Source organism: Stenella coeruleoalba (genome assembly GCF_951394435.1).
Source record: "Stenella coeruleoalba genome assembly, chromosome: 8".
Lineage (NCBI taxonomy): Eukaryota > Metazoa > Chordata > Mammalia > Artiodactyla > Delphinidae > Stenella > Stenella coeruleoalba.
In genome coordinates, this window is record NC_137154.1 from 25,437,743 (window position 1) to 25,465,543 (window position 27,801).

A 27,801-nucleotide genomic window follows, 5' to 3' on the forward strand; every position below is an offset into this window, starting at 1 on the left:
TTGGGAGAGATCTAGACTTCACCTAATTGTCGTGCATGTTAATGTTAGTATATGTATATTAAATACTAAGCGCATCATTACCTGGTATCAGATTCAATTTTGTCAAATGGGATTTCTCCGTTACTTAAGATCCAGATACAGTAGGCTCAAACATCATGTGGAAGTCCAACACCCTCTAACAATTTTCTGCAAAGTCTAGGGAAACTTATAGTCTCTTGCTCAACATGTCTTCAAGATTCTTCTGCTTCCATGAGTTGTTTCTCTGTTCAAGGGAGAAATTGAAATTCAGTCTCTTTATAGAGTTACACACACACACACACACACACACACACACACGCACACGCACACACACACACTCTCATAGAGAACATTTTTGAAAGTAACAAAGTAAGCACAGACTATTCATTATCCCAGTTTTATTATTTTTATGCATACTCATCTTTTTTGCTACTCATGTAACGTGGTTGCTTGCTCACAACGTTAAAAACTCAGAGGGAGCATTGGTCATGACATGTTGTAGCAGACTCCTCTGGTGCCCACATCACATCCCTTGGCTCACCTCTGAGACAGTCCTGACTTACCTTGTGTGCATAGCAGCCTACCCCAAGACCCTGCCATGCATCTTTCTGCATTCTGCTTTCTTGGGCATCACTGGAGCTCCCCAGAATGCAGGAGAGTTTGTATTTCCCCATCAGGAGAAATCCTCAGTCAATGGAGAATGGATGTCCAGCCTCCCAGCTTCCAGGTGGGCCGTTATGGGAGGCATTTTTCATCCTTCTCAGAGAGTGGTCCTTATAGAAGTGAGCCCCTGCTGCCGACAACAGCAACTTTGATAATATGCCCTTTGGTTTGTTCTCCTGTCCTGCCTTTCTCCCTTCACTGTCATTCTTGCTCCCTCCCAATTAAACTACCTGTGCCCAAATTGTTCTGCTTTTGGGGGAACATGTCTTATATTATTGTTTGATATAACTACTTAATTTTAGTGTTGTGATTTAAATTTGTAGGTATGAGCTGTCCCAAGTCTTAGTTATTGAATCTTCTCCTATCAGCTATGGATTGGCTAAGGGGACAAGGCAGAGTGAAGGAAAGAATGTTGCTAAAAGTACTAGAAGCTACATCTTGAAAACATATTCAAGAGGTCAGAACTTGGACATTTCCAGAGAAGTTATGATACAAGGGTGAAACAAGTGGGCTGGGGTCTTTAAAAAAACAAAACAAAACAAAACAAAACTGTAGTCCTTCCTAACAAAAGCTTATATGCCCACCCCCACCCCCCAAATAAAAACTAAAGATATACTCTTTGGAGAGACAGAATAGCATAATGCTTAAGAGCATAGACTCTGGAGCCAGGCTACATTCACTCAAATACTGCTTCTGCTGCTTACTGTGTGAAGTTGGGTAGACTACTTACCTTCTCTGTGCCTCAGTCTCCTTTTCTGTATAATACCTGCCTGTAAAATTATTACTTAGTAATAATACCTGCCTCATAGAGGTATTAAGAGAATTAAATAACAGTATGTGCTTGGAACAGTGCTTGGCACATAGTTTTCAATTATTTTTTAACTTTTTATTTGGACATGGAGTAGAATAAAGAATAATACAATTATATCCTGTATCATGCATTAACATTTCATAAATGCTAACATTTACTACATTTGCTTTCAAACTCTCAGGCACACCATTCTTCTCAACATCATACTGGAGGTTCGGCCAGAGCAATAAGGTGAGGAAAACAGAAAGAAAAAAATAAAACTATGTTTATTTGTGAATGTCATGTTTATGTCATAGGAAATCCTACGGAATCTATTTTAAAAAGTAGAACTAATAATTGAATTTAGCAAGATCACAGGATACAAGGTCAATAAGTAAAAAAACAATTGTATTTCTACATAGTAACAATAAACGATTGGAAAATACAATTTCTAAAAATTGAGATATTCACAAATTCTTAATTTCAAAGTATTCAATCCAGTGGCTTTTAGTATATTCATAAGGTTGTACAACCATCACCCCTATCTAATTCTAGAACATTTATAACACCTCAGAAAGAAACCTCATGTCTAATAGCAAACACTTCTCATTCCCTCCTCCCCCTAGCCTTTGACAACCATTAATCTACTTTCTTTATGGACTTGCCTATTCTGGACTTTTCATATAAATGGAATCATACAGTATGTGTGGACTTTTGTGTCTGACTTCTTTCACTTAGCATAATGTTTCCAAGTTTCATCCATGTTGTAGCATCTATCAGTACTTCATTCCTTTTTACAGCTGAATAATATTCCATTATATGGATATACCACATTTTGTGTATTCATTCATAGGTTGGTAGACATTTGGATTTTCCACTTTTTGGCTATTATGAATAATGCTACTATGAATATTTGTATACAAGTTTTTACGTGAATATGTGTTTTTAATTCTGTTGGGTATACCTAAGAGTTAGAAAATTAAATTTTAAAAATAGCATTTTGAATAGCATAAAAAGACACAAACTGCTTAAGGATGAATTTAACAAAATATATGCAATCCTTGTATACATAAATCTATGAACATTGCTGAGAAATATTTTCAATATCTTGAAAAATATATTATGGATTGGAGGACTCATAATTGTTGAGGGTGATTCTCTCCAAATTTTTCTATAAATTTAATGCAATTCTAAATTCCCCAAAGTATTTTGATTTAGAAGTTGACAAGCTAATTCTAAAATATAGATAGAAATGCAAAGTGCTTTGAATAGCCAAAAAAATTTTGGGAAAGAATAAAGTTGTAGGACTTACACTACTTCTTTTCAAGACTACTACAAAGCTTCAGTGAGCAAAACAGTACAGTATTGGCATAAGGATAGACAGAGATGAATGAAACATAAAAGAGGGCCCCAGGTATATCATCAATTGATTTTCAACAAAGATTCCAAGATAATTCAGATAATTAGGTGGGGAAAGGATAGGCTTTTAAACAAATCTTGCTAAAACAATTGCATAGTTGAATGGAGGAAAATGAATCTCAATCCTAACTTCATATATACACAAAAATTAGACTTACATGTTAAAGCTGAAACTGTCAAATGTCTAGAAGAAAACAGAGGGAAATCTTTACAATCTTGGGGCAATGATTTCTTGACAGGGCACACAAAATAATGAACATAAAAGAAAAGCAGATACATTGGACTCCATCAAAATTTAAAACTTCTGCATTTTGAAAGACACTGCTAAGAAAATGAAAAGGCAAGCTATGACTAGGAGAAAATATTTGCCAGACACATATCTGACAAAGGACTTGTATCAAGACTATACAAAGAACACTTGTAGCTCAAAAGTAAGAAGAGAAACTAACCAATTAAAAAATGTCCACAGATTTGAATGAGCACTTGATAAAAAGAAGATATGCAAATAGATAATAAGCATATGAAAAGATACAAAAATAAAAAGTTTTTTAAAAAGATACTCAAGGGCTTCCCTGGTGGTGCAGTGGTTGAGAGTCCGCCTGCCGATGCAGGGGACACGGGTTCGTGCCCCGGTCTGGGAAGATCCCACATGCTGTGGAGCGGCTGGGCCCGTAAGCCATGGCCACTGAGCCTGCGTGTCTAGAGTCTGTGCTCCGCAACGGGAGAGACCACAACAGTGAGAGGCCCGCGTACCGAAAAAAAAAAAAAAAAAAGATACTCAATATCATCAGTCATCAGGGAAATGCAAATTAAAACCACAATGAGATACCACTACATTCCACCAGAGTGGATAAAATTAAAAGACTGTAACAGCCAGTGTTGGCAAGGATGTGGGAGCCACTGGAAACTTCATAAGTTCCTGTTGGGAATGTGAAATGGTTCAACCACTTTGAAAAATAATTTGGTAGCTTCTTATAAAGTTAAACATATGCCCATCTATTACCAGCAGTACTACTCTGAGGTACTTACCCAAAAGAACCGAAATTATATGTCCACACAAAGACTTGTAGAAGAATGTTCATAGTAGCTTTATTCACAAATACTATCAACAGGTGAATAAACAAATTGTGATATACCAATACAATGAAATACTATTCAGCAATAAATAGGAATAAACTACTGGTATATGCAACAATATTCTACTGAGTAAAAGAAACCAGACACTAAAGAATACATGTCATATTATTTGATTTAGTATATAAAATTCTAGTATAGGCAAAATTAATCTATAGTGACAGAAAATAGGTTGGTGGTAGCCTGAGGCTGGAGAGTCAGGGAATTGATAGGAAAGGGGTAGATGGGAACTTTCTTCAGTTGGGATGATTGCTACTTGGGTGTCTACATTTGTTAAAACTCATGGAACTGCTCGGTGAAGATGGCTCCATTTTATGGCATGTAAATTATACACCAGTGAAGTTGTTATATGTGTAAAAAAAAATCAGAGAATACAAAAGTGCTCTTGGAAATTAAAAACATGACAATCTAAAAATGTTTAATTTAATAGAGTTAGAAGTTAAAGTATAAGAACTTATGCAGAAAGAAGAATGGCTGGAGGAAGAAATTGGAAATAGTGGATCAATCCAGAAAGTCCAATATTCAACCATTAGGAATCATACAAAAAGTAGAGAAAACTGAGGAGAAGAAAGTGGCAAAAAATTATACAAGAAAGTTTTCTAGAATTACGGGGCACAGAACTTCACATGAAAAGGAGGCACTTGTTGCCATGAACAATAAATGAAAACCAAGGCCCAGAATTGTGAATTTGAGATCACCAGGGATAAGAAAATTTGCAAGTTACCAGAGGATGAAAACTAGACCTCAGGAGACAAGAACAAAAACAGGGAGACCAGTGTTATGAGTGAATTGTGTCCTCCTAAAATTTTAGATTTGAAATCCTAACCCTTAGTATCTCAGAATGTGACTGAATTTGGAAATAGGGTCTTTAAAGAGGTAATTAAGTTAAAATGAAGTCTTTAGGATGGGCCCTAATCCAATATGACTGGTATCCTTACAAGAAGAGGAGATTAAGACAGACGCAGAGAGAGAAGACCGTGCAAAAACAGAGAGAAGATGGCTAATCCACAAGCCAGCTAGAGAGGCCTCAGAAGAAATCAACCCTGCCGACACTTTAATCTCAGACTTCTAGCCTCCAGAATTGTAAGAAAATAAATTTCCATCGTTTAAGAAAAAAAAAAAAAAAAAGGTTTCCTGAGGGAAATAAATATGTCAAGAAATGGAATCAGAACACTGTTAGAATTCTTAACGGTGATTAGATGCTAGAAGATGTTAGAGCAATATCCACATTATGCCAAGTAAAATGATTTTTTAACCTAGAACACTACACTTAGCTAAATTATAAATCAAATTTGAGAGTACAGAAAACATTCAAGGTCATGCAAGAATGAGGGATTTGATCCGCTCTTTTCAACTACTTTTCCTTTGGGCGTGCCTTAGCCGGCTAAGGAATAGGACCAATTTCTCAAATTGTTCTCAATATTATAATCTCTGATATAAGTACTTTAATCTGTTTAAAGCTACTTAATGCTAGGAATTGTTGGAAAATGAACAAGAATGAAATGAAATGAAAATGGTAAATAATGAAACATTACAAAGTTTTCAAAAGCTGTAATACTACTACTATTAGGTGTTAACTCACGTTTACATAAAACTTTGCAATTGAAAGACTTTTAACATGGTCAGAAGAAATGAAAGATCCTGTAGAGCAGTGGTCCCCAACCTTTTTGGCACCAGGGACCGGTGGCTTCCTGGAAGACAATTCTTCCTCGGATGGTGGGGGTAGGGGATGGTTCAGGCAGTAAAGCAAGCGATGGGGAGCGACGGGGAGCAGTAGATGAAACTTCAATCACGTGCCGGCCGCTCACCTTCTGCTGAGCAGCCCGTTCCTAACAGGTTCGCGTTCTGGTCCGCCGCCCAGGGGTTGGGGACCCCTGCTGTAAAGTAAGCGTTTGGCCTAGATCCTTATGGTGGACACACCCTAAGGTGATCCCCAATGATCTCTCACCTCTGGTATTCAAATCTTTGTAGAATCTCCTTCCTTAAGTGCAGGTGGAAACTGCAACTTTGTTCTAACCAACAGAGTATAGCAAAGATAATGTGATGTCTCCCTTGTGATTATGTTACATTACACAAGGCTTTATTTTGCTAGCAGACACACTCTAGCGATCTCTCTCTTGGCTTGATGAAATAAGCAGCGGTATAGAGGAATCCCATGTGGCCGGGAACTGCTGGTGGCTTCTAGGAACTGCAAGTGGCTTCTGGAGCTAAGGTTGGCCTCTAGCCTCCAGTCCATAAAGGCCTTCAGTTCTACAGATGCAAGGAGATGAATTCTGCTAACAACCTGACTGAGCCTGAAAGTGGATCCTTCCACGACACAGCCTGCAGATGAGAACACAGCCTGGCCAACACCTTGAGGGCAGCCTTGTCAGACCCTGAGAAGAGGACTTGCTAAGTGGTGCCTGGACTCTTGACTCATAGAAACTGTGGGATAATAAATGTGTGTTTGTTTGAAGTCGTCAGATTTGTGGTAATTTGTTATGCAGCGAAAGAAAACTACTACAGTGCTCAACAAATGTTAATTGATTTGAAATGTAAATGAGGTTACGTCTACTGTCTAATCGCCTTCTTTCTGACCATCCTCTTGGTTCTGCATTGTTTAACCCCTGCCCTACGTCATCTGGTTTGTGACAGGAGATTCTGATTGATCTTGCCGCCCGCCTTGGGATGATTCTTGATGTCTGAAGTAGAGAGCTGCTAGTTTTTCTGCCCAATATCCGCTTGCCCCTGATTTAGTAACAGCATCATCTTCTTTTAGGGAACTGTCTCTCTCCAACTTCCAATCATGGTATGCTATCCTCTGGATACAGGGTGGGTACATGAACCAGGCCTGCCCACTCATTGGCCCAGCTAAGGTCATGTGACCCAAGCATGGCCAGTTAGAATCTTGATGGTAACCTGTGGGCTTTGGATGGGAGAAATTGCTTCTCTGCAGTCACTAAGCAGGTATAATGTAAGCCTGTGGCTGTGCCTTCCCCTGAGAATGAAGGAAGCCTGTGGGCAGCAGGACAGTGTTAACACAAAGAAGCAGATTTTAGAACTTGAGATATTAAGTCCCTGAGGACAGTTCCAACTGCAGACTTCCCAGTTTTGTAGACCAGTTTGAATTAAGTTTTTGTGACTTTCAACTAGAGTTCCGACTTATATAGCGTCTTTTAGACTCTGCCTCCTAATCTATTTACCAGTGACCCTGACATCATTTCTTCTGGTCCCTGAGTGAGAAAAATACGCTTAGTCAGCAATGGACTTGACAATCCTGCATTAACTTTGTAAGGACATTTCTAATCACCCTCACCTTCCAAATCTCTCTGGTTTTAGCCCTCAGAGTTGTCCTTCTTAAGCATATTTAATAAGCTGTTAGGACAGGTTCTATCTTTAGATGAAATGTGGCTACTCCACCTAGTTTTTTAGAGTTTGTGTCTGTGTTTCATTATCTTGTCACAGCAATCAAAATCTAGGAGATATATACATATATATTATAACATTTTTTTAGAGATTCATATATTTTGTTTTTGTTTTTTGGCTGTGTTGGGTCTTCATTGCTGCGTGCGGGCTTTCTCTAGTTGCGGCAAGCCAGGTCTACTCTTTGTTGTGGTGCGCAGACTCTTCACTGTGGTGGCTTCTCTTTGCTGTGGAACACGGGCTCTAGGTGCGTGGGCTTCAGTAGTTGTGGCACACAGGCTCCGTAGTTGTGGCTTGTGGGCTCTAGAGCACAGGCTCAGCAGTTGTGGCACATGGGCTTAGTTGCTCCACGGCATGTGGGATCTTCCCAGACCAGGGCTCAAACCCATGTCCCCTGCATTGGCAGGCAGATTCTTTTTTTTAATTAATTAATTAATTTATTTTTGGCTGCATTGGTCTTTGTTACTGTGTGCAGGTTTTCTCTATGCGGCGAGCGGGGGCTACTCTTTGTTGCGGTGTGCGGGCTTCTCATTGCGGTGGTTTCTCTTGTTGTGGAGCATGGGCTCTAGGCACGTGGGCTTCAGTAGTTGTGGCTCGCAGGCTCAGTAGTTGTGGTTCACGGGCTCTAGAGCACAGGCTCAGTAGTTGTGGCGCATGGGCTTACTTGCTCCGCAGCATGTGGGATCTTCCCCAAACAGGGCTTGAACCCAGAACCCCTGCATTGGCAGGTGGATTCTTAACCACTGTGCCACCAGGGAAGTCCGAGGATATATTTTTGAATTTCTTGAAATTTTACTTATAGACTTCACCTAGTTAAATATTACATAAAACACATAACGAAAACAATACACTCTTTTTTCCTACTCTTCAACAGAATATAAGGAAGTATTTAAAAAAAAAAACTTTCAATTGGTCCTAAGAAAACTTTTTGTCATAAAAGTAATTTTTTTAAATTAATACTTTACTTTTTAGAGCAGTTCAGAGCAAAATTGAGTGGGAAGTATAGACAGTTCACATATACCCCATCCCCACACATGAGCAGCCTCTCCCACTATCAATATCCCACATCAGAGTGGTACATTCATTATAATTGATAAACCTACATTGACACATCATTATCAGCTAAAGCCCATTATGGTTCATTCTTCATGCTGTACATTCTATGGGTTTGGACAAATGTATAATGACATGCATCCACCATTACAGTATCATACAGAGTAGTTTCACTGCCCTAAAAATTCATCCTCCACACCCACCCCCTCACCCAATCCCTGACAAGCACTGATCTTTTTACACCTCTGTAGTTTTGCCAATTCTAGAATGTCATATAGTTGGAATCATAGTTTGTCACCTTTAGAGATTGGCTTTTTTCTCTCAGTAACATTCATCTAAGTTTCCACTATAGTCTTTTCATGTCTTGATAGCTCATTTCTTTTTAGCAATGAATAATATTCCATTATCTGAATGTACCACAGTTTATTCACCTACTGAAGGACAACTTGGTTGCTTTCAAGTTCTGGCAATTATAAGTAAGGCTGTTATAAACATCCATATGCAGGTTTCTGTGTGGACATAAGTTTTCAACCCATCTGGGTCAGTACCAGGGAGCATCATTGCTGGATCAAATGGTAAAAGTATGTTTAGTTTTATAAGAAATTGCCAAACTGTCTTCCAAAGTGGCTGCACCATTTTGCATTCCAACCAGCAGTGAATGAGAGTTCGTTTTGCTCCACATCCTCACCAACATTTAATGTTGTCAGTTCTGGATTTTGGCCATTTTAATAGGTGTGTATCTCTTTGTTGTTTTGATTTGCAATTCTCCAATGACACGCTGTTGGACATGTTTTCATATGCTTACTTGTCACCAAAATATCTTTTTTTTTTTTTTGCGGTACGCGGGCCTCTCACCGCCGTGGCCTCTCCCGCCGCGGAGCACAGGTTCTGGACGCCCAGGCTCAGCAGCCATGGCTCACGGGCCTAGCCGCTCCGCAGCATGTGGGATCCTCCCGGACCGGGGCACGCACCCGTGTCCCCTGCATCGGCAGGCGGACTCCCAACCACTGCGCCACCAGGGAAGCCCCTAAATATCCTTTTTGGTGAGGTATTTGTTCAAGTCTTCTGCCCATTTTTAAATCGGGTTGTTGGTTTTCTTACTGTTGAATTTTGAGACTTCTTTGTATAATTTGGATAACAGTCCTTTATCAGATGTGTCTTTTGCAAATGTTTTCTCCTAGTCACTACCTTCTCTTCTCATTTCCTTGATTAAAGTAATTTTAAGGAGTATAAGTATTAACATTTATGGATTATTCAATTGGATAAAAAAATTTAAGGTGGTCTAAATGTTGAACATGAAGTTATGTTTAATAATAATCAGTTTAAGGCTTCCCTGGTGGCGCAGTGGTTGAGAGTCCGCCTGCCGATGCAGGGGACACGGGTTCGTGCCCTGGTCCGGGAAGATCCCACATGCCGCGGAGCGGCTGGGCCCGTGAACCACGGCCGCTGAGCCTGCGCATCTGGAGCCTGTGCTCCGCAATGGGAGGGAGAGGCCACAACAGTGAGAGGCCCGCGTACCGCAAAAAAAAAAAAGAAAAAAAAATAATCAGTTTATTTATGTGTATGATACATAGTATTACTTGTGTTTCTCTTATGTTGGAGGTACTATTACTCCTATAATTTAGTGTAACATTACTATATTTTTTTGATTTTTAATTTATGTATAGATATAGGTCACAGAAGTAAATTCAGTTTTAAGGAGTAATATATTATAAATTTGCTTCAAACAATATATTAAATATTAAAACAGTGTTAAGGAATATTGCACTTTCACAACTGCAACTAAACTGTTTAGAAAGCTAGCACCACTGGGTGAAAGATACATACAGCAATACCATGCTGTAAACATTGTTTTGAAAACATGCAACATGTTGTTCACATTTAACTCATATAATTATACGCCACTATATGAAGAATGTTTAATTGAAACAAGCAACAAATATTTACTTAGCATAAAGTTTATTCACATGTATAAAAAGTGTCTGTGATAACAAATCCGTTAAAACCAAAATATAATCAAACCTGTAGGAAAAATATGCATTCAAAAATGGGTTGCTTTTTCCAGATAATGAAAACGCTGACAAATTTGTACTGAATTGCCTTAAACTCTTAAACTGTTGGGGAGACATGTGTAAACGACAAAAAATGTTGAAGGAAACACACAGTACAGAAGATTGAAGGCATCATTATATATCATATGTGTTCCAAAATGCTACACAGGCAGGATCTACAAAAGAATCTAGTTTTTAAAAAAATTACAGAAATTCTAGACACTCTTCTAGTAGTATAAATGTCACATACATTTCAAATCAAACTAGTAACTAATTTATTTCACATTCAGTTAGAACAATAGCAAAATGAATAATATGAAATTAAGCTTTTAAACAGCACTAACAAACTTTTTCTCACTAAAAAATTCTCTTGCACATATAGGAAAAGTACACACATACATAACTTATCTGAGAAATAGGAAAAAATGATTAGAATTTTACAGGCAAACGGGAAACCAGACACAGAGGATGCTGTTGCTCTAGTTTTTAATTGTTCTGAGAATTATCACCCAGCTCTGTATAATCACTCAGAGGGCACAATATTAACAGATGCAAAACTTTGACAGAGTCATAATTTGTGCTCTCTTTGATTTTTTTCATCTTGAAAAGAGAATATTGTGTGTAGAATTATCTAGCCTACTGAAGGCATAACCCTATTAATGTGTACTTGTCTTTTTCTAGGCTTATTCCCTTTTCATACCCATATTACATTCATTTCCTGATTGTGATAGAGGAGAAAACTGATATACCTAAGTAGAAAGCTTTGTGTCAAAAATAGATTTAATGGTTAACACTAATATGTTACCCAGGGAAGAAGCACAAACAAAACAAATTAATCAAACTAGAAAATCCACCACCAAAAGTATACAAGGAATAGAAAAGCGTGAATGGGACAGAAATATGTGTCAATAATTTTATATTGATATTTTCCTTTTAATTATTATAAGTATTTGATTATGGTTCTATCACATTTTCTTTTTTATATTTAAAGTATTATGAGCTCAACATTGGATGCTCTACAAATACCAGTTATTTCATAATCTTAATGATAAATTCTAGATTTGTTCAAGTCAGAGCAACAGTTTCACACTTAATGATGGCACATGACAAATCTAGGCTACTGCTGGGGTGACAGGGGTTGTCACAGGCTCTGAAGCTAGATTTGCAGTTAGATTCTTGTGAGTCAATGGGAGTAAACAAGTTCATGGAATATTTCAAATTGTGATTCAATAAAAGATATATCGTATCTTATATATATATATTGGGTTTTTTTTGCAGTACGCGGGCCTCTCACTGTTGTGGCCTCTCCCGTTGCGGAGCACAGGCTCCGACCGCGCAGGCTCAGCGGCCATGGCTCACGGGCCCAGCCGCTCCGCGGCATGTGGGATCTTCCCGGACCGGGGCACCAACCCATGTCCCCTGCATCGGCAGGCGGACTCTCAACCACTGTGCCACCAGGGAAGCCCCCGTATCTTATATTTTTATTCATCCTAAGAAACACATGTGTGAGAATACATATACAGATATGTAATATATGCACCTATATACATTTATGTATATATGACAAATGTTTATACATTTCTCATAAAACTTAGTTGTCTCTATTTTATAATTTCATAATTTGAGACAGTGTAATTCTATAGATATGAGATGGGCCTAGAATAGTGTGCTTGTTCATTCTAAACCTAGCTCTCACCAACATGTTAGATTTTGGTCAAGCTATCCTTCTATGCCTCAGTGTGATTGCTAAAGTGAGTAGTTTGCCTCTGACCTTTTAAAGAGGATTAAAATAAGGGCAAAGTGCAAAGTTACATGAGGAAAAGTGCTTATGTAAGCCAAGGTATGACAAATAGTAAAATTTTTATAGGTAACGTAGGTGGCTTTAAAAAGACTTCTTCCTAATTATATCTAAATGTTGCCAGATGATTTCTTTGTAACACGCAACCAAAGAGACTGAAAATATAAAAGGTAAAGTCTTTAGCAGTCTATAATGATTAAAATCTTTCTTTTATCTGCATTAAGATCATGCTGTCTTAAAAGAGAGACATACACTCAAACACACAGTATAATATGATTTATATTTTCTAAACATTTAATTTGGAAGGAATTATCAAATGCATGTGAGTCTTAATCTCACCTGTGTGAAAATATAAAACAAAATACAATTTTATAAATGGTCTTAAATAGGAAAAAAGCAATGCCTGGCAAAAAACATAACAGAATTTTCTATTTCTCAGGAGTATGTTTCTTTTTTGAGCTCCTGCAAAGAGGAAACAAATTCACATATACGTACACACCCACTCAAATAAATTTGTGCACAAACATTCATTCCAGAAATTTATAGCTTATACTCTACTATGTTCTTAAGGGGAGACTGGTCATACATACAATTAGAAGAAAATACAAAATATAGGTCAAAATGATTACCTATGGAGTTCTGTGTCTAGACATTAAGAGATACAGGGGGTTGCTGGTAACTTTAATCAATATTATTTTGATAGCAGAAAAGTAAATTACTTCTTCCAGGTTCTCCAACTATTATTTATAAAATTCAACAAATTTTCCAGATTAATAGTTATAGTCAATACAGACAACATAGCAATGAAAATGGGTGTGTCTACTCATCATTAATATGCACAACTTATCAAGTTGTCACTCCTAGATTTGAGGCCTGTACCTTTATTTGGTGGTGTAACAACCCTTTCAATTCTGTAACATTGCAACCCTGTTCCCTCTGAAGAACTAACTCTCTATCAAGTATTTGTTTGGTTTTTTTTAAAGAAAACTATTGACCCCGCTCCCCATAATATGACTGATAGCAAGAGTTCACAATAAGAACGTGCAAAATATGGTGAATGCTATGCAATAATTTAAAATAAAAAAACAAGTGATTATATAAAGGCCACCAATTTATATTTAAATGCCAAATTCTGTGAAGTATTTCCAACCAAAAAGAAATCCTAAAAAAAGAGTAGGTCAAATATTATGACTTGGGATAATCTAATAGTTAGAAATTCTTACCTTTTTAGTATTCAATACAAGAAATCTACAAACTTCTTCTGTACAGAGGATACAGATAGTTCCCCAGTTGTAGCTGTGACACCCATAACAGATTTTTTGAACCATTAAAAGGAACAAAAAAGTGCTCTCTTCTTAACTGCAAAGATACAAAGTTCCTTATCCAGCTGATTATGATCAAGTTTAGGTCCAGGATGCTAACAGATCTCCAGTGGCATAGTACACGTGCTTGTTCCTCCTTTACTCTCTGCAGTTTGTCATAAAGGGCTGAATCGACATGTCTTTTTGGTTCAGGGAAAACAAACCATTTAAATAATGTGAATGTCCTATATCACCAAGACAACAAGGTGGGCTTAGCGAGATGGGAGTGACATAGATTTTTTAAATACCCTAAACCCTTTTGCTGGCCCAGGATATGGTGGTGGTGGCGAAACATTCTGTTTTCTGGTCAGTGCCATTGCCTGTTCATAAGAAGGTAATCCTGTGTCCTCCACTGAAGGTGGCAATGGAGGCAAGACAGCCTCCTCAGGTCTTCTGAAAACGATGGAGGGAGTGTGTCTGCCCCTTCTTGCGTAGGTGGCTGAAGAACTAAACAGAGACAGCATTGAGGTCTAGGAAAGGCAGCATTTTTAGGTTAAGATGGCAATATTAAAAAATCCAACATTTTGATACAGGTGAACCCAATTTATTTTTATTGTTTTAATTTTTTGGCCGTGCTGTGTGGCTTGTGGGATCTCAGTTCCCCAACCAGGAAGTGAACCCGGTCCATGGTAGTGAAAGCACTGAATCCTAACCACCAGACCACCAGGAAAGTCCCTGAACCTGACTTATTAAAATAACAACAGTTTTATTTTACCCATAAACTCTGAAAGAATCTTGATATAATGGAAAGATCAAGAACTTTGAAGTCAGTCATGGGTAAGAAACAGGATCTTGTCATTTCATAGCTGTGTGACCAGAGGCAAGGTAACCTAACTCAGCTTTCCTCCTCTATAAAATGGGGATAACAATAGCTACCTCAACAGAGATGTTTTGTGTGGATTGAGAAAGATGTCTTACGTAAAGCATCTAAGCAATGTCTGGAACATTGTAACAAGGACTCAAAACACGTGAATTCCCTCTTTCTCCTGCTCCTGAATTAAAATTTTCTCAAAGTATGGTGTGAAACCAAATCCAGGCTTTGTTGAAAGGCAGCATAACTCCAAGCCTAGGAAATTGATGCCACAGAGATAATCACAACAGCGATGCCCGTCTCTCTCTCCTCTGTTCCCCACTGAATCCCTGCTGCCTGGGCCAACCCTCCTAAACAGGACTTCTATCATATCATTCTTCTCCGCAAAAGTCTAACCTGCAGCCTACTTTCTACTGAATCAAGTTCTAACTCCTGTGCCTCCTTTTCAAAGCCTCCCTTATTCTGGCCTCACTTTATTTTATAGCTCTCTGCTCTTGCCAAGGTAGCCTCTTTACTCTCCTCTGTATGTGCAATGAATTCTATGGTCTATCTCTGTGGTTTCACCTGCATTGTTCCCTTTCTCAGATTATTATCTTTTCCCCATTGATCTCCATTGATTTAAGTCCAACAATTACAAAAAAAATTTTTTTAATTAAAAAAAAAAAAAGGCCTAGTTCAATATGGCCACTGTTTTCACAAAACTCTGTCACCTACACCACCAGCCAATGAAATTTGAAATGCAACACAGGTCTGGTGTTTTGAAACTACATTTTCCCTTCTCACTTGTGAATTACAAATTAAAATTTAGACATTAGTAAATTGATCTGTTTAGACTGTGAAGTTGGCTGCCTATGAAGCATCTATGCGTAAATTAACCTCTTATAGTTATGACTAATAAGATAATTAAAATGTATAGGTAATCCCCAACCTCTAGTCAATATTTACAGTATTCTTCCCAATAAGAGACAGCTTAGCAGACCCAAAATACTGCAAACTTTTGCAAACTGAATCAATCAATTTGCCCCTTAGAATGCCTTGTCCTTTGGAGGTTATAATGAGATCTGGAACTGGATGGAAGGAGAGAGGAAAATTGCAGAGAGAAGAAAAGAAAAAAATCTGTGTAAATCTAGGAACTGGATAATCAGCCCTTCAATAGTTGAGAGGTGACTGATAGCCTCAGAAGTTTACTTAGAGGAGTCAACACAATTCCTCCTCTGTCAGAAACCTGGAATGTATTCATGGTAGGCTTGTCACTTGCCACATTCATTAGCTTGTGACGAAAAGTTCTACTTGTTTGTTTATAGGAAACAGGAGAGACAGATGTTTTATTTGAAGAAATGAATTTTTCCACGTTGACCTTCAAAATTTAAGTTACAGGAACAGTATAATTATATTAAAGTCATTAAGTGTCTCCACAGTGATTTCTTACAAGATTGAAATCAGAAAGTATGCACCAGGAACATCTCAAATAAGCTGACAGCATTATATTATGCCTGTTTTCCTCCATAAAATATAGGGACTAAGAAATGAAAAGATCTTGTTTCCCATTTCTTGGCATGTTTTTACAGAGGAATGAGACAAACTATTCTAACAATGATCTTATTTTTTACTCTTTTCTTTTTCAAATATTCCTCACCCTTCCCCCACTTCCAGACTTGCAAAATGTAGAAAGAGAACACATAACTCTGCTGCAAGAATTTCTTAGGACAATTGATGAACGGTACTTTACTAAGTATTTAAAAGTTAACCTTAACACAAGTGGATGTCTGGTTAACCTAGTTTGAAATGTCCCCTATAAAGGGTTTCTGTGAGAATCAAAGAGAGACAGTAGATGTAAAAATGACCTGTAAACAGTACAGCATTATACTGTACTAACATTAAGTATAACTAAACTTTTAAAATAAGAGATATCCAGGTTTTCAAAATGTTATAACAACATACATAGAAAATATGCATAATAATGCACCTCTTTATTCCTCGTGTCTTTGAATTCTGCTTCTAACCTCATGCAGGAAAGAAGCTAGAAGGTTTCAGAGAAAAAAGCCATAAGGTAAGAAGGTGTAGTGGTGCAGAAAAGTAGAAAAATGAAGAAAAACCGGAAAGAGGAGAGAAGACAATGTCGAGCATGAGGACACTGAACAATGGCTGTGCTCACAGACCTTGAGGGAAATTATTAAATGTGAGGGCATACAGAGACTTTTTGGGGAAAATACTATAAATGGGGTGGAAAAGAAGGAAAGATAAAAGGCAAGGAGAGTCTTTAAAGACATATTTTCCGATTTCTTCATTAACCTGTGAGTTTCCAGGTATGCTGCAGCTTGTGGAGAAGGACATATTGAATAAAATCTTAGTCAAAAGCCCTAGAAAACAGGAAGAACTTGCTCATTTCCTGTCTATTAAGTAAGGGAAACCTCTCAGCTCAAAACATAGTGGCTTAAGAAAAATTGCACAAAATTTTCCTTATCTTCTCTCACTTTTCAAAATTTTATAGGATTTACAGAAGTCTCAGACAATCTTCCTAGTCCCTGCCCATGATCACATTAATGCCTCAGGGAGTTGTTCAGGAATTCCAGCTTGGGGATAGAATTACACTATACTTTGCCCCTGTCCTCTGCCCCCTTTGCTGGCATGTCCTCCTCTGCACCCTTACTGTAGGCATCCTTTAAGACTCCGTCACTTGCCTTCTGTCCTTTCATCACACTCAGAGAACTTGCCTACTCTCATGGCTTCAGCTTTTATCCTCCAATGGATTTATCTTAATTCCATATCTGTTGCCTTAAACTCTTACCTTAACAATAAAGAAGAAGTTTTTATTATGGTAAAATACGTGTAACATAAAATTTGTCGTTATAACCATTTTCAAGTGTACAATTCAATGGTATTAATTATATTCACAATGTTGTACAACCATCACCACTATCTATTTCCATAATCATTTTATCACCTGGTTACCATCATTAGCTTCTTCATAGAATTTGAAAGTGTAAATAGGGATATATAAGCATTAATTTCGATAGCCTGTTTCGCATGTGGTACTTTTTGTTGAATAAGGTTAGTTCTTCACTTTCTCATCTCTACTTACAGATAAGATAATAACTTTTTATTCTAATAAGGATGTTGAGATTCTATTATGCAAACAATTATGGCCTTTATGAAGCTTTACCAATGTGCTGGAACTCAGTTAATAGTAATGTACCAATGATGGTTTGTTAGTTTTACAAATGTACTATGGTAACATAAGATGTTAACAACGAGGGAGCTGCGTGAAGGACATAAGGGAACTCTCTGTGCTATCTTTGTAACTTCCCGGTGTATCTAAAATTATTCCAAAATCAAAAGTGTATTTTAAAAAAAAGGCAGCCATTTTTTTTAGCCATTTAAAAATGACAGTATAGAACATATAATAGTAAATTAAATATTTTTATTTGGTACTTACCCTGGATGTCGTTGCCTGTTACACTTAGTGATACAAAGATAGTAACCAAGTAATCCAAAAATAACCAAAAATATTCCAGCAGCAATCAGTCCAGTCAGAAGGCCCATAACATCGATTTTCTCTCTGTTAGCATCTTAAGATAAATCATTAAAATAACATGAATATAACAACTGAAAAGCACCACCTATGATTTCAATAAATTCAACGCTGGGTGTAAGCATGCTACTGGGCATCTAATAACTAATATTGATTACTTTTAAAAGTCTGTGCTAGAAACATGACCAGAAAAAATTTAGATACACTTCCTAAAAGCCCTAGCTCTGACTTCATTTATTTTTAAGTTTTTTAAGTTTTTGACCACACTGTGCGGCACGCAGGATCCCCAACCAGGGATCAAACATGCGTCATCTGCACTGGAAGCGTGGAGTCTTAACCCCTGGACCGCCAGGGAAGTCCTTAGCTTCATTTATTTTAAATGTTATATTAAATGGATGAAAGTCAACACTAAGTGGGATAAACATGTTCTTTGTTCAACTATACACATTTTGGTATTAACTACTAAGATAAATGTAGTAAGCAATTCTGGTGTAGCTATGTAATACAGTCTCCCTATAGCTGGGGCCCTACCTAGGGGGAATGAAAAAAGAGCTGTCAAACACAAACAAAACAAAACAAAACAAACCTGACTAAAAAGCAGCTAGAGATGATAAATGTAGATAAAATAAAGGATCTCCCCTCTCTAGGAGTTACTTAATTCTACCTAACAATCCTAATTTACCTAGTACCATAAGTAGTCCATTTACTTGTAATGGTAAAAAAGAAAAAAAAATTAAAATAGTTTACTATTTGAAACTAATAGAGTCCTACTTTTATTCTGTGCAAGTCTTGACTTAGCTGGACTGTTTAAAATAGCATTAAGCCTATTATCTCATTTCCCTACTATCTCACCAAACTTGATTTTCAGTGTGTAAATAGATGAATGTGGCCTTCTCTGTCTTAGATAGCCCAGTGTATAACTGAGAAACCTTCCTTGGCTTTACAAGGTATGTAGGTTGTGCAACAACCAAACTCAAACAATGAAACTAAAAATGTACTATGAGAGAGGGTGGGAAAAAACATGAAAATTGATCAGTTCTTGCCTTACCTGATTCTGTGGTTGGTCCTTTAATTGAATATTCTTGCCAAAATGCCATCTAAGAGAAAGGTAAAATTTCCAAGTTTATTTAATTTCTTTACTGTCATTTCATTTGGTCTCAATGACCTAGGCTAGGGGTGGTAAACGCTTGGCATGTGCCACAGGTAGGATACTAGTTCATTCATGCTGGAGGGCGTGACTCACTCTAATTAAGTACTGCCATCCACCACTGTTTCTTCCAACTCTGGAATTGGTCAGGGGATTATTGCCAGTGCTAGGTCTCTACTACTGTGCACTGATAGTCTCCCTTCACCTGCCCAGAGCCCTCACTCAGGCATCAGGGGACACTATCGCATTAGAGAGTCGATGAAAGTAGCAGAGGTGGAAGTTGAAGCAGGGGACTCGTTATCATGTTTGAAAAGGAGTCTGATTTTTTTCTACATTAGATGAGCCCTCAGTCTCCTAGGAAATTTTATTGAAAGTTATTTATTGATTTGGAAAGACATCCCTGAGACTGTTTAAGTTCAGTGTTACTTGAGAGAATGGAAGCCATTTTTAAGGAACTGTGATAAAATTAGAAAACGGGTTTGTGAAAAACAATAGAATTTCAACAGGCACAACTACAACGCAGAGTAGACTTTCTTTCCCTTCTCTAATAGATGCAGCAGATGATAGCAGGGAATGGAATCTGGGCACAATTTTGGAAGAAAAAAGAACTAAGTTTCAATAACACCTGCATTTAAAGGATACCTAGAGAGGTTCTTATTGACCAAAGAGTAAAATGGGATTCTTGAGGAAGGGGAAAAGGAGCTGGGGTTATTTAATCTACAAAAAAGTGAAAAATCTGGGTCACTTGTCATTCTTAAAGAATATGCCAGATTATAACAGGGACAGTGCTGGCTGTTTGTTTTGTACCTTTTCAGAATTAACAGATAGGATTTAATTGTATTTTAAGGGAGACCTTCTAAAGGTTTATTGCCAAGCAATAAAATCCTGAATGCAGGGACTATATATCTTATCTTCAGTCTCTAGCAGAGCACTTGGCACATAATAGGTCGTCAATAAGTACTTGAAATATAAATACAGTAATCAAAAATGGTAAGTCCTAATAGAAAAAATTGCTCTGAGTCTTGAATGACTGAAGCCTGAGTCAGAGAACTAACTAAAATAATATCCTGAAGTTTAATTCACTCTGCTTCATTATTGTCTTTGAATATCATAATGTTAAACACAGAAAATCACGACATAATTGATAATTTGATAATTACTATAAGCCCAGTTAAGTATAAAGCCAAGTCTAAATGGGCTAATTACAATATAAGAAAGTAGAAAGAGATAACAGGTATACAATCTGAATTCTATTTAAGGCACATAATCTCTACTGACTGAAAGTGCCACTTCCTTAAGTACAATTTAATAGATGTCTAGCCAATTAACATATCAACCAAATTACCGTTTTATCTTCATCCACAAAAATTTCTCTGGCTTCCTCATAATTACAAAGTTCTTCTCTGCATTCTCTTTCTAGGTCACTGGAAGTGAAGAGCTCCAAATCAAATCTATTATATAGGAGGTGTCTACGTATGAACAAGTTTGCTTCTTCTTTTGATGTAAAGACTAGCAAAAAAATAGAAAGATTTCAAACACCGATAAAAAATAAGGCAGAAAATTCCTGTTTTAATTACGGTAAAAGCATATAGTTCTTTTGATCTGGTTAAATTATACCAAACTTTCTTGTGTGGTTTTAAAATCTGACAAAAAGAAATATCATCAGTAAAAATAATTCCTGCTAAATATGAAGTACAGATACTAACAAAATTCCAGAACATACTTGAGTAGATTATGTCCGAAATTATCAGCATAAATAAAAATTATTTGAGTATCACTTTTTCCTCTAGACAATTATTTTTCCAATAAATGGCAGGCCAGACTATTCTATTTCTAAAGTGTTGGTTTCCTATTATCTTGACTGAGAAAAATTAGTCTGGTGTAATGGACAGAGTACTGGACTAAGAGTTAGAAGACAGACTCTTCTTTTTGATTTGGCTTAGCTATCAGCTATATCCTGGGATAAGTCACTTATATCCCTGGGTTGCCATTTCCTGAAACACTTTTTTTTTTGGCTGCACTGTGTGGCATGCAGGATCTTAATTCCCTGACCAGGGATCGAACCCATGCCCCCTGCACTGGGAGTATGGAGTCTTAACCACTGGACCTCCAGGGAAGTCCCTGGGTTGCCATTTCCTCATTTGGAAAATGGGAATATGAACTAAATAATAACTAAGATCTCTTTATGTTTTAAAATTATAAATTCATACATTTATATTAAAATTGTTCTATCAGGTTTATACCAAAAAATTTTAAACTTCTAAGCTAATAAAATCATAAGTTAATTATAAGATTAATTAAAAGCCATTCAGTCCCTCCCAAAGAAGTAGCTCCCTCCACTCAGCCCCTAAACATGTGTCTACAAAGTTTTATAAGACTCCGTCTACGTGTGCATGTAGGGAAGGTAAATGGTAGACACCATAGCTAAGCACAGGTTGACACAAAACCAAAATATCCTACCAAGGCAGTATTTTCAAAACCTGAAAACTTCAAACTCGTTCTGGTGTCACACAAAGCTGAAGTGATCTTGCTCCAGATCATATTACTGAGACTGGAATTCAGAAACTCTCTGAGAACTACCCCAACTGCTTATAAGAATTTAAAAGTCTTGGTATTTCTCACTGCTAACCATTACTAAAGGAAGAATATATTAAAGTGGGCAACTGAAAGATGGATCAAGACTGACGACAGGGACTTCCCTGGTGGCGCAGTGGTTAAGAATCCGCCTGCCAATTCAGGGGACGTGGATTTGATCCCTGGTCTGGGAAGATCCCACGTGCCACAGTGCAACTAAGCCTGTGCCACAACTACAGAGCCTGTGTTCTAGAGCCCACGAACCAAAACTACTGAGCCCACGCACCACAACTACTGAAGCCCACACGTCTAGAGCCCAGGCTGTGCAAGAAGAGAAAACACCGCAATGAGAATCCTGCACAACACAATGAAGAGTAGCCCCCGCTCACCACAACTAGAGAAAGCCCGCGTGCAGCCAAAAATAAGACCTAATGCAGCCAAAAAAAAAAGACTGACGACAGTGCATGGTCTGGAAGACTAATACTAATTTGAGAGTGACCTCAGGTTGGCCATTTATTCTTAGCCTTTGAGAACAGTCACACCTAGGCCAAGATATTTTCCTTACTAATCAATCACTTTTCCAAGCAGGTCTGAATCTTAACAGAGCTGGATTTGTCCGATACAGTAGCCACTAGCCACATATGGCTATTGACCACTTGAAATGTGGCTAGTGTGAATTGAGATGTGCTGTAAGTGTAAATACACAGGGGACTTCAAAGACATGGTTTAAAAAAATATGAAATATCTCAATGCTTTCTATTGCTTATATTTGGAAATACTGGGTTAAATATTTTGGATATATTAGGTTAAATTAACTACATTATTAAAATTAATTTCACTTTTTTTTTTTTTTACTTTTTAAAATATGGCTCTAGATAATTTCTTATGTGGTTCGTATTTTATTTCTATTGGCCAGTGCTATTCTAGTGTATTCATTTCTATGTTAGAAATAACACATATGAGCTATTTGAACCAAGGGGGAAGCCAGAATGGGATCACTGGTGATAGATGTTTTGAGAAATATTCTAAAGGGTAGACCAGTGTGATAAAATATTTTTGTTCTTCCTTCTTCTTTTGTCTCCTTGTAGATTTTACACTACCACCTAATGGAGACAGAATGAAAAATTTTCCAAGTCTCCATCATCTCTCATTGGGATTCTTGCAATGGCCCTCTAAGGCAGGGGTCCCCAACTCCCGGGCCATGGACCACTATCGGTCTGAGGCCTCTCAGGATCCGGGCGGTACAGCAGGAGGTGAGCAGCGGGCCAGCGAGCGAAGCTTCACCTGCCGCTCTGCTCCCCATCGCTCCCCTTCGCTCCCCATCATTGGATTACTGCCTGAGCCATCCACCGCAACATCCGTAGAAAAATTGTCTTCCGAGAAACCGGTCGCTGGTGCCAAAAAGGTTGGGGACCGGGCTTCCCTGGTGGCGCAGTGGTTGAGAGTCCGCCTGCCGATGCAGGGGACATGGGTTCGTGCCCCGGTCCGGGAAGATCCCACATGCCGCGGAGTGGCTGGGCCCGTGAGCCATGGCCGCTGAGCCTGCGCGTCCGGAGCCTGTGCTCCACAACGGGAGAGGCCACAACAGTGAGAGGCCCGCGTACCGCAAAAAAAAAAAAAAAAAAAAAAAAAAAGGTTGGGGACTGCTGCTCTAAGGGCTCTCCTTGTCCCCTACAGCTACACTGGTTTCCAATGTGCCTGGTTCTCTCCTGCCTTTGAACTTGCTGTTTCCTCTAAATAGAACTTTCTTCTTTCACTCTGCTCTCTCACTTCCTTCTGGATTTTGTTCAATGTTACCTTGAACCCCATCCCCACTCACCCACCTCTGGCAATCCCCATCTCCTACTATATTTTGTTTTTCTTCATAGCACTTATCACCATCTGGTGTTCTGTATGCTTTACTTACTTGTTACCACTCTGTTCCCCTAGCTAGAAGGAAAGTTCCATTAAAGCAAGGGATGTTGACACATAGAGATGTCAAAAAAATTACTTACAAAAATAAATGGATGAACTTGACTTTCCTGTAGTGGGAAGGAACTCTTGGACCTAAATTCTACCAGTTGAAGCAATTCAGAGGTATAGTCCGTTACTCAGCTTGGCATAGGTTTAAAATATTAAACCAGTAATGAAGTAACTCTGAGCCTGCCTAACTTAGCTATATTGTGCTTACTACATGAAATCTAATTTCAGAATGGAGAATTAGAATCTGCCTCTGTATTGCTACTTCTCAGGTACGCCCAGATCTTTACATTTTATTGGCTAGAAAAGCAGTGCCAAATTTCTCATTGTCGGTCTCCTATTCAAGTCAGTTTTCTGAGTTATAAAATGCCCCTGCCCTCCAAATGGGACTTTCAACTTAAAACGAAAATTAAAAAGCGAGTCATACATATTTTTATTGTTCCTGAAATGATATTTATGCCAACGAAAGTCTTCACTGATGTATAAAACATGCCCTTCAGGAGGGGTTGCTGTTTACCACTTCCCTGACTGTGAAAGTTCTGATTCAGTCCATGGTTGACCTTACACTTTCAGTGCCTTATCAAACATCTTCCTGCCTCCCTTATGATCTTAGGAGAAATACTGTCCTTTGTTATTTGGGTTCTAAGTAGCCCTGGATTTGCTTTTAATTGAAAGAGGCAAACTTCCTTGCCCCTGGAGCATCCTGAACTTCCAGCGAGAGTTCCTATTTTCCCTCTGGCCGTTGCTGGAGGATGCACTGGCCTTTGCACCTTTGTATCTGCCTCAGATTGTCTTTCCATCTCTGTCTCCTGTCTTAGACCATCCTAGGAAGTTGCCTGTGCATTCCCCTATTTTAAGTCCACCAACTGAGATATTCCATTTTCCTCCTCTCTCCTGTCTCCCCATGCTTTCTAAATAAATTCTTTTTAGGTCATTTCAACCCCACCTTTGGGCTTTATCAGAATGCAGCTGAAGGTCCTTTATTTTCCTAATTACTTTTCATATCTACATTTATTATATCTCATTTGCAGATAGAGAGCACTGGCTTCTGTGCCATACAACTCTCCGGAGACAGAGTTACTGCTAACTCACTCTTTCCTCTGCTCTTGAAACTCTCTGTTTTAACTTCTGTCATGGAGTTTATGGATATTATCGGTTTACACCCTGCCTCTCCCACTAGATGAAGTAGTCCTCCCGGTCAGGATTACAATCTTTCATTTCTACATCTCCAGTGCCTAGCAGAGAGCTCGGCACATAGTATATGTTAATGAAGAGGTTATTACTGAACAAATCAGCTTTTTAAATATACAGGATTCTTCATTTACATTTCCCACAGCTAGCTCCAGCCTTCTGCACTCAAGTATGATCTCTAAATTCCTTCCATAGTTTGTGATGTCCTTGAGACTGTCTTTTATGCTGTATCGTGTGAATGAATGAATACACTCCCAAGCATTCTGGAGATCAGCATCTGGTCCTGCTGAGCATGGATCATCCACCTTATGTATGAGTGGACTTACATATATGGTGCAACTTGGGAGGCACCAAGAAGGATTTCCTTCCAAATCTCCCCCATCCCACTGGCTAGCCTATCCAATTGCCTAGAATTCTGCCGTCAGTGTTTGATTCCTTCAGGTTAAGATATTGCCCTATCTTAACACACACACACACACACACACACACACACACACACACACCCTCCTAGAAGGTTTGAGACACTAAGCTGTATTAATCATTAATAAGTCATCCAGGAGTATTAGTGTCACAGATCCTTCCCAAAAGAAAACAAGAGTAGGATCTGATGAGAATGAATAAGGGACAGGAATGTGTGGAGAGGTAGATCCAAAGCACTGGCACTGGGTAGGGAAGCACAATGACTACGCAGGGAGAAATGAAAGCCATTTTTTTTTCTTTTCTGTTTTTTCTGGTTAGGCTTTCAAAATATGGGCAGGAATCAGTCTAAGACCTGGAGTCCACAAGGTATGGAATTCTAGGTTAGCAAGCCCCAAACCTAATCTTCTCATACCTTCTGACTTTACCCAGATAACCAGGCATTTAAAAGTTAAAAAGGACCTCAGAGATCATTCCACTCCCCATCCCCCATCATTTTACAAGCTGAAAGGGGTTAAGTAACTTGCCCAGAGTCTCCTAACACATCCGGACTAGATCCTGGTCTCCCTGTCCATCTTTCCAGGAAGAACTGGAAGAATTATGCTCATTATAATTACCACATAGCTTCATCTAGAAAAATGGCACTCACTGATTTTCAGAAGTTGAAATAGGTTTTCCATTCAGTTAACCACCAACCTGGTCTTAAATATATACTTAGCAAAAGTAACTCACAGAAATGAATGTGTATAAATTGCACTTCACATAACAAACCACAACATTACCAAATAAACCACAAATTAAAGGACATTTTAGTGCTTCTATGATTGATGGGGGCATGTAGTTTCAAAGACTGCACTTTCTGGTTTGAGCTCTGTAATCCGAGTCAGGTTTCCAGGAGGGTTTTCCTGGAGCCGGAAGCCAGGCTTACCTTCTTCTCCCGCATGCCTCGACTCCTCTGGACTTCTTGTGCGATGAGGGAACGCGAAGGTAAGTATGCGCAGCTGGCTGAGTAGCACCAGGAGTGTAAACATAGTCTGGCAACTGTCAAACAAACCGAAACAAACAAAATAACCAACAAAAACCACGTCAAAAAAGGCCCCGGCTCAGCACTTTGAGTTCCTGTGGGAACTGAATCACCTACCTGTTGTGCTCAAAGCCACCGCGCGACTGCGCCCCGCGCGCGGTTTCGGTCGCCGGCGTCCGACCCGCGCCCGGAAAGCAGCCCCGAGAGCGTGCCCGGGGACAAATGCCGCCTCCGCCCTACCCCTCGCCTCCCCACCCCACCCTCCGGACTCTGCAGACGGCAGAGCGGGCACCTATCGCCGCGGCCGCCCTCTGCTTTCCGTTGGAATCGAGCCCGGTCCGCCGAGGTGGCCCCCTCCGAGTCGCCCATTCCCCGTCGGGGCCGAGCCGCCGGGCCCCGCACCTGCAACTCCGGGCGCATGTTCCAGCAGCTCCCAGGCCGGAGCCTCGTGCTTGGGTAGTCCCTAAGGCCGCCAGACCCTCCGTCTCGGCGCCCCCAAAACCCTCGCCTTGCTCTCCGCAGGGCCGGACTGGCCCGCACGCTCGAGGAAGCGCCTGGGGTCCGCGGAGCGCCGCCCTGGCCGGCACGGGGACGCGCGGCGCAGGCCCAGCCTTGATCCCGGGAGGCCGCGGAGCTGTGGGAAAAGGAGGAAGCAGCTCCTTGGGAGTACCTGGCCGCGCTCCTCCTCCCGGGGGCCGGCTCACCTGCGGCGGGCGGGCAGTTGGCCGGCGTCTCCGGGGAGCCGTCCCTCGCTGTAGCTGTCGCCGTCGCCGCCGCCACTTCTGCCCTGAGCCCTGGGCTAGCCCGGCCGCCCGCAGCCAGTTCTGGCCCCGCCTTGGCGCGCGGGGGGCAGGTTTGGGACTGGTTTCTAGATCCCGCGTCCTCCGCCGACTCAGGGGAGCGTGTTCGACTCCCAGTAGTTAAGCAGAGCACCCCCCGGAGCGTCCGGGGCTTTTCGCTTTGGGTTACACTAGGCTAGGGGCTCTGTCTTGAGACCTTAGGTCTCAAAGGGTGGTCCGCGAAGGAGAGCAAAACATTCATCGGAGAAGTACTATGAACTGGGAAGTGACCTTAGAAATTAATCGATTACGTTGGTTCTCAAATCGTGGTCCCCTAGGTCTGGGTCATCTCCAAGATCCTTTCAAGGGGTCTCCGAGGTCAAAATGATTTCTTTTATGGTACAAAGACATGATTTGCCTTTTTCACTCTCATTCTCTCATGAATATACAGCGGAAATTTCCAGAGGCTCTTTGACGTGTAATGATGTCATCACTCAGCTAACAGGGTGCCTGCATGTGTATTGTGTTTTCCAGTATTTTCTATGGTAGTAGGTTTAAGTATCAATATGTACGTTTTTATAGAGATTCAAAGAGATTAATAAAATTTGCTTGTTATTAGTGCTTTCTGTACTGTTATTCGCTATCTTTAGTCATACCTGGCAGGATAGCTATAAATCA

General features: G+C 39.5%; 1 protein-coding gene across 3 annotated transcripts; it reads right to left on the reverse strand.

Annotated features, from left to right (window-relative positions):
* Positions 1–10,433: 10,433 nt before the first annotated feature.
* On the reverse strand, positions 10,434–27,183 carry PRRG4 (proline rich and Gla domain 4). Of its 3 annotated transcripts, none has more exons than XM_079930794.1 (6): positions 27,049–27,183; positions 26,249–26,361; positions 20,525–20,688; positions 19,081–19,129; positions 17,937–18,069; positions 10,434–14,136 (listed from the first exon to the last, which is right to left on the reverse strand). In XM_079930794.1, the coding sequence occupies exons 2-6, from the start codon at positions 26,349–26,351 to the stop codon at positions 13,902–13,904; spliced, it is 684 nt and encodes a 227-aa protein (XP_079786920.1). In that variant the 5' UTR covers positions 26,352–26,361; positions 27,049–27,183; the 3' UTR covers positions 10,434–13,901. The 3 variants fall into 3 exon arrangements, with proteins under 3 accessions (XP_079786920.1, XP_079786922.1, XP_079786921.1); XM_079930796.1 differs by having other exon boundaries at positions 27,015–27,143; XM_079930795.1 differs by lacking the exon at positions 27,049–27,183 and adding an exon at positions 26,747–26,867.
* Positions 27,184–27,801: the final 618 nt, after the last annotated feature.

Excerpts from the sequence above, each read along its gene's own strand:
- PRRG4 (XM_079930794.1), bottom strand. The coding sequence starts at position 26,351 with ATGTTTACACTCCTGGTGCTACTCAGCCAGCTGCGCATACTTACCTTC. Across the intron at positions 20,689-26,248 it reads GAGGCATGCGGGAGAAGAAG|TCTTTACATCAAAAGAAGAA; the intron begins GTAAGCCTGGCT and ends TTTTTTTGCTAG. Across the intron at positions 14,137-17,936 it reads AACAGGCAACGACATCCAGG|TTCTTCAGCCACCTACGCAA; the intron begins GTAAGTACCAAA and ends GTCTCTGTTTAG.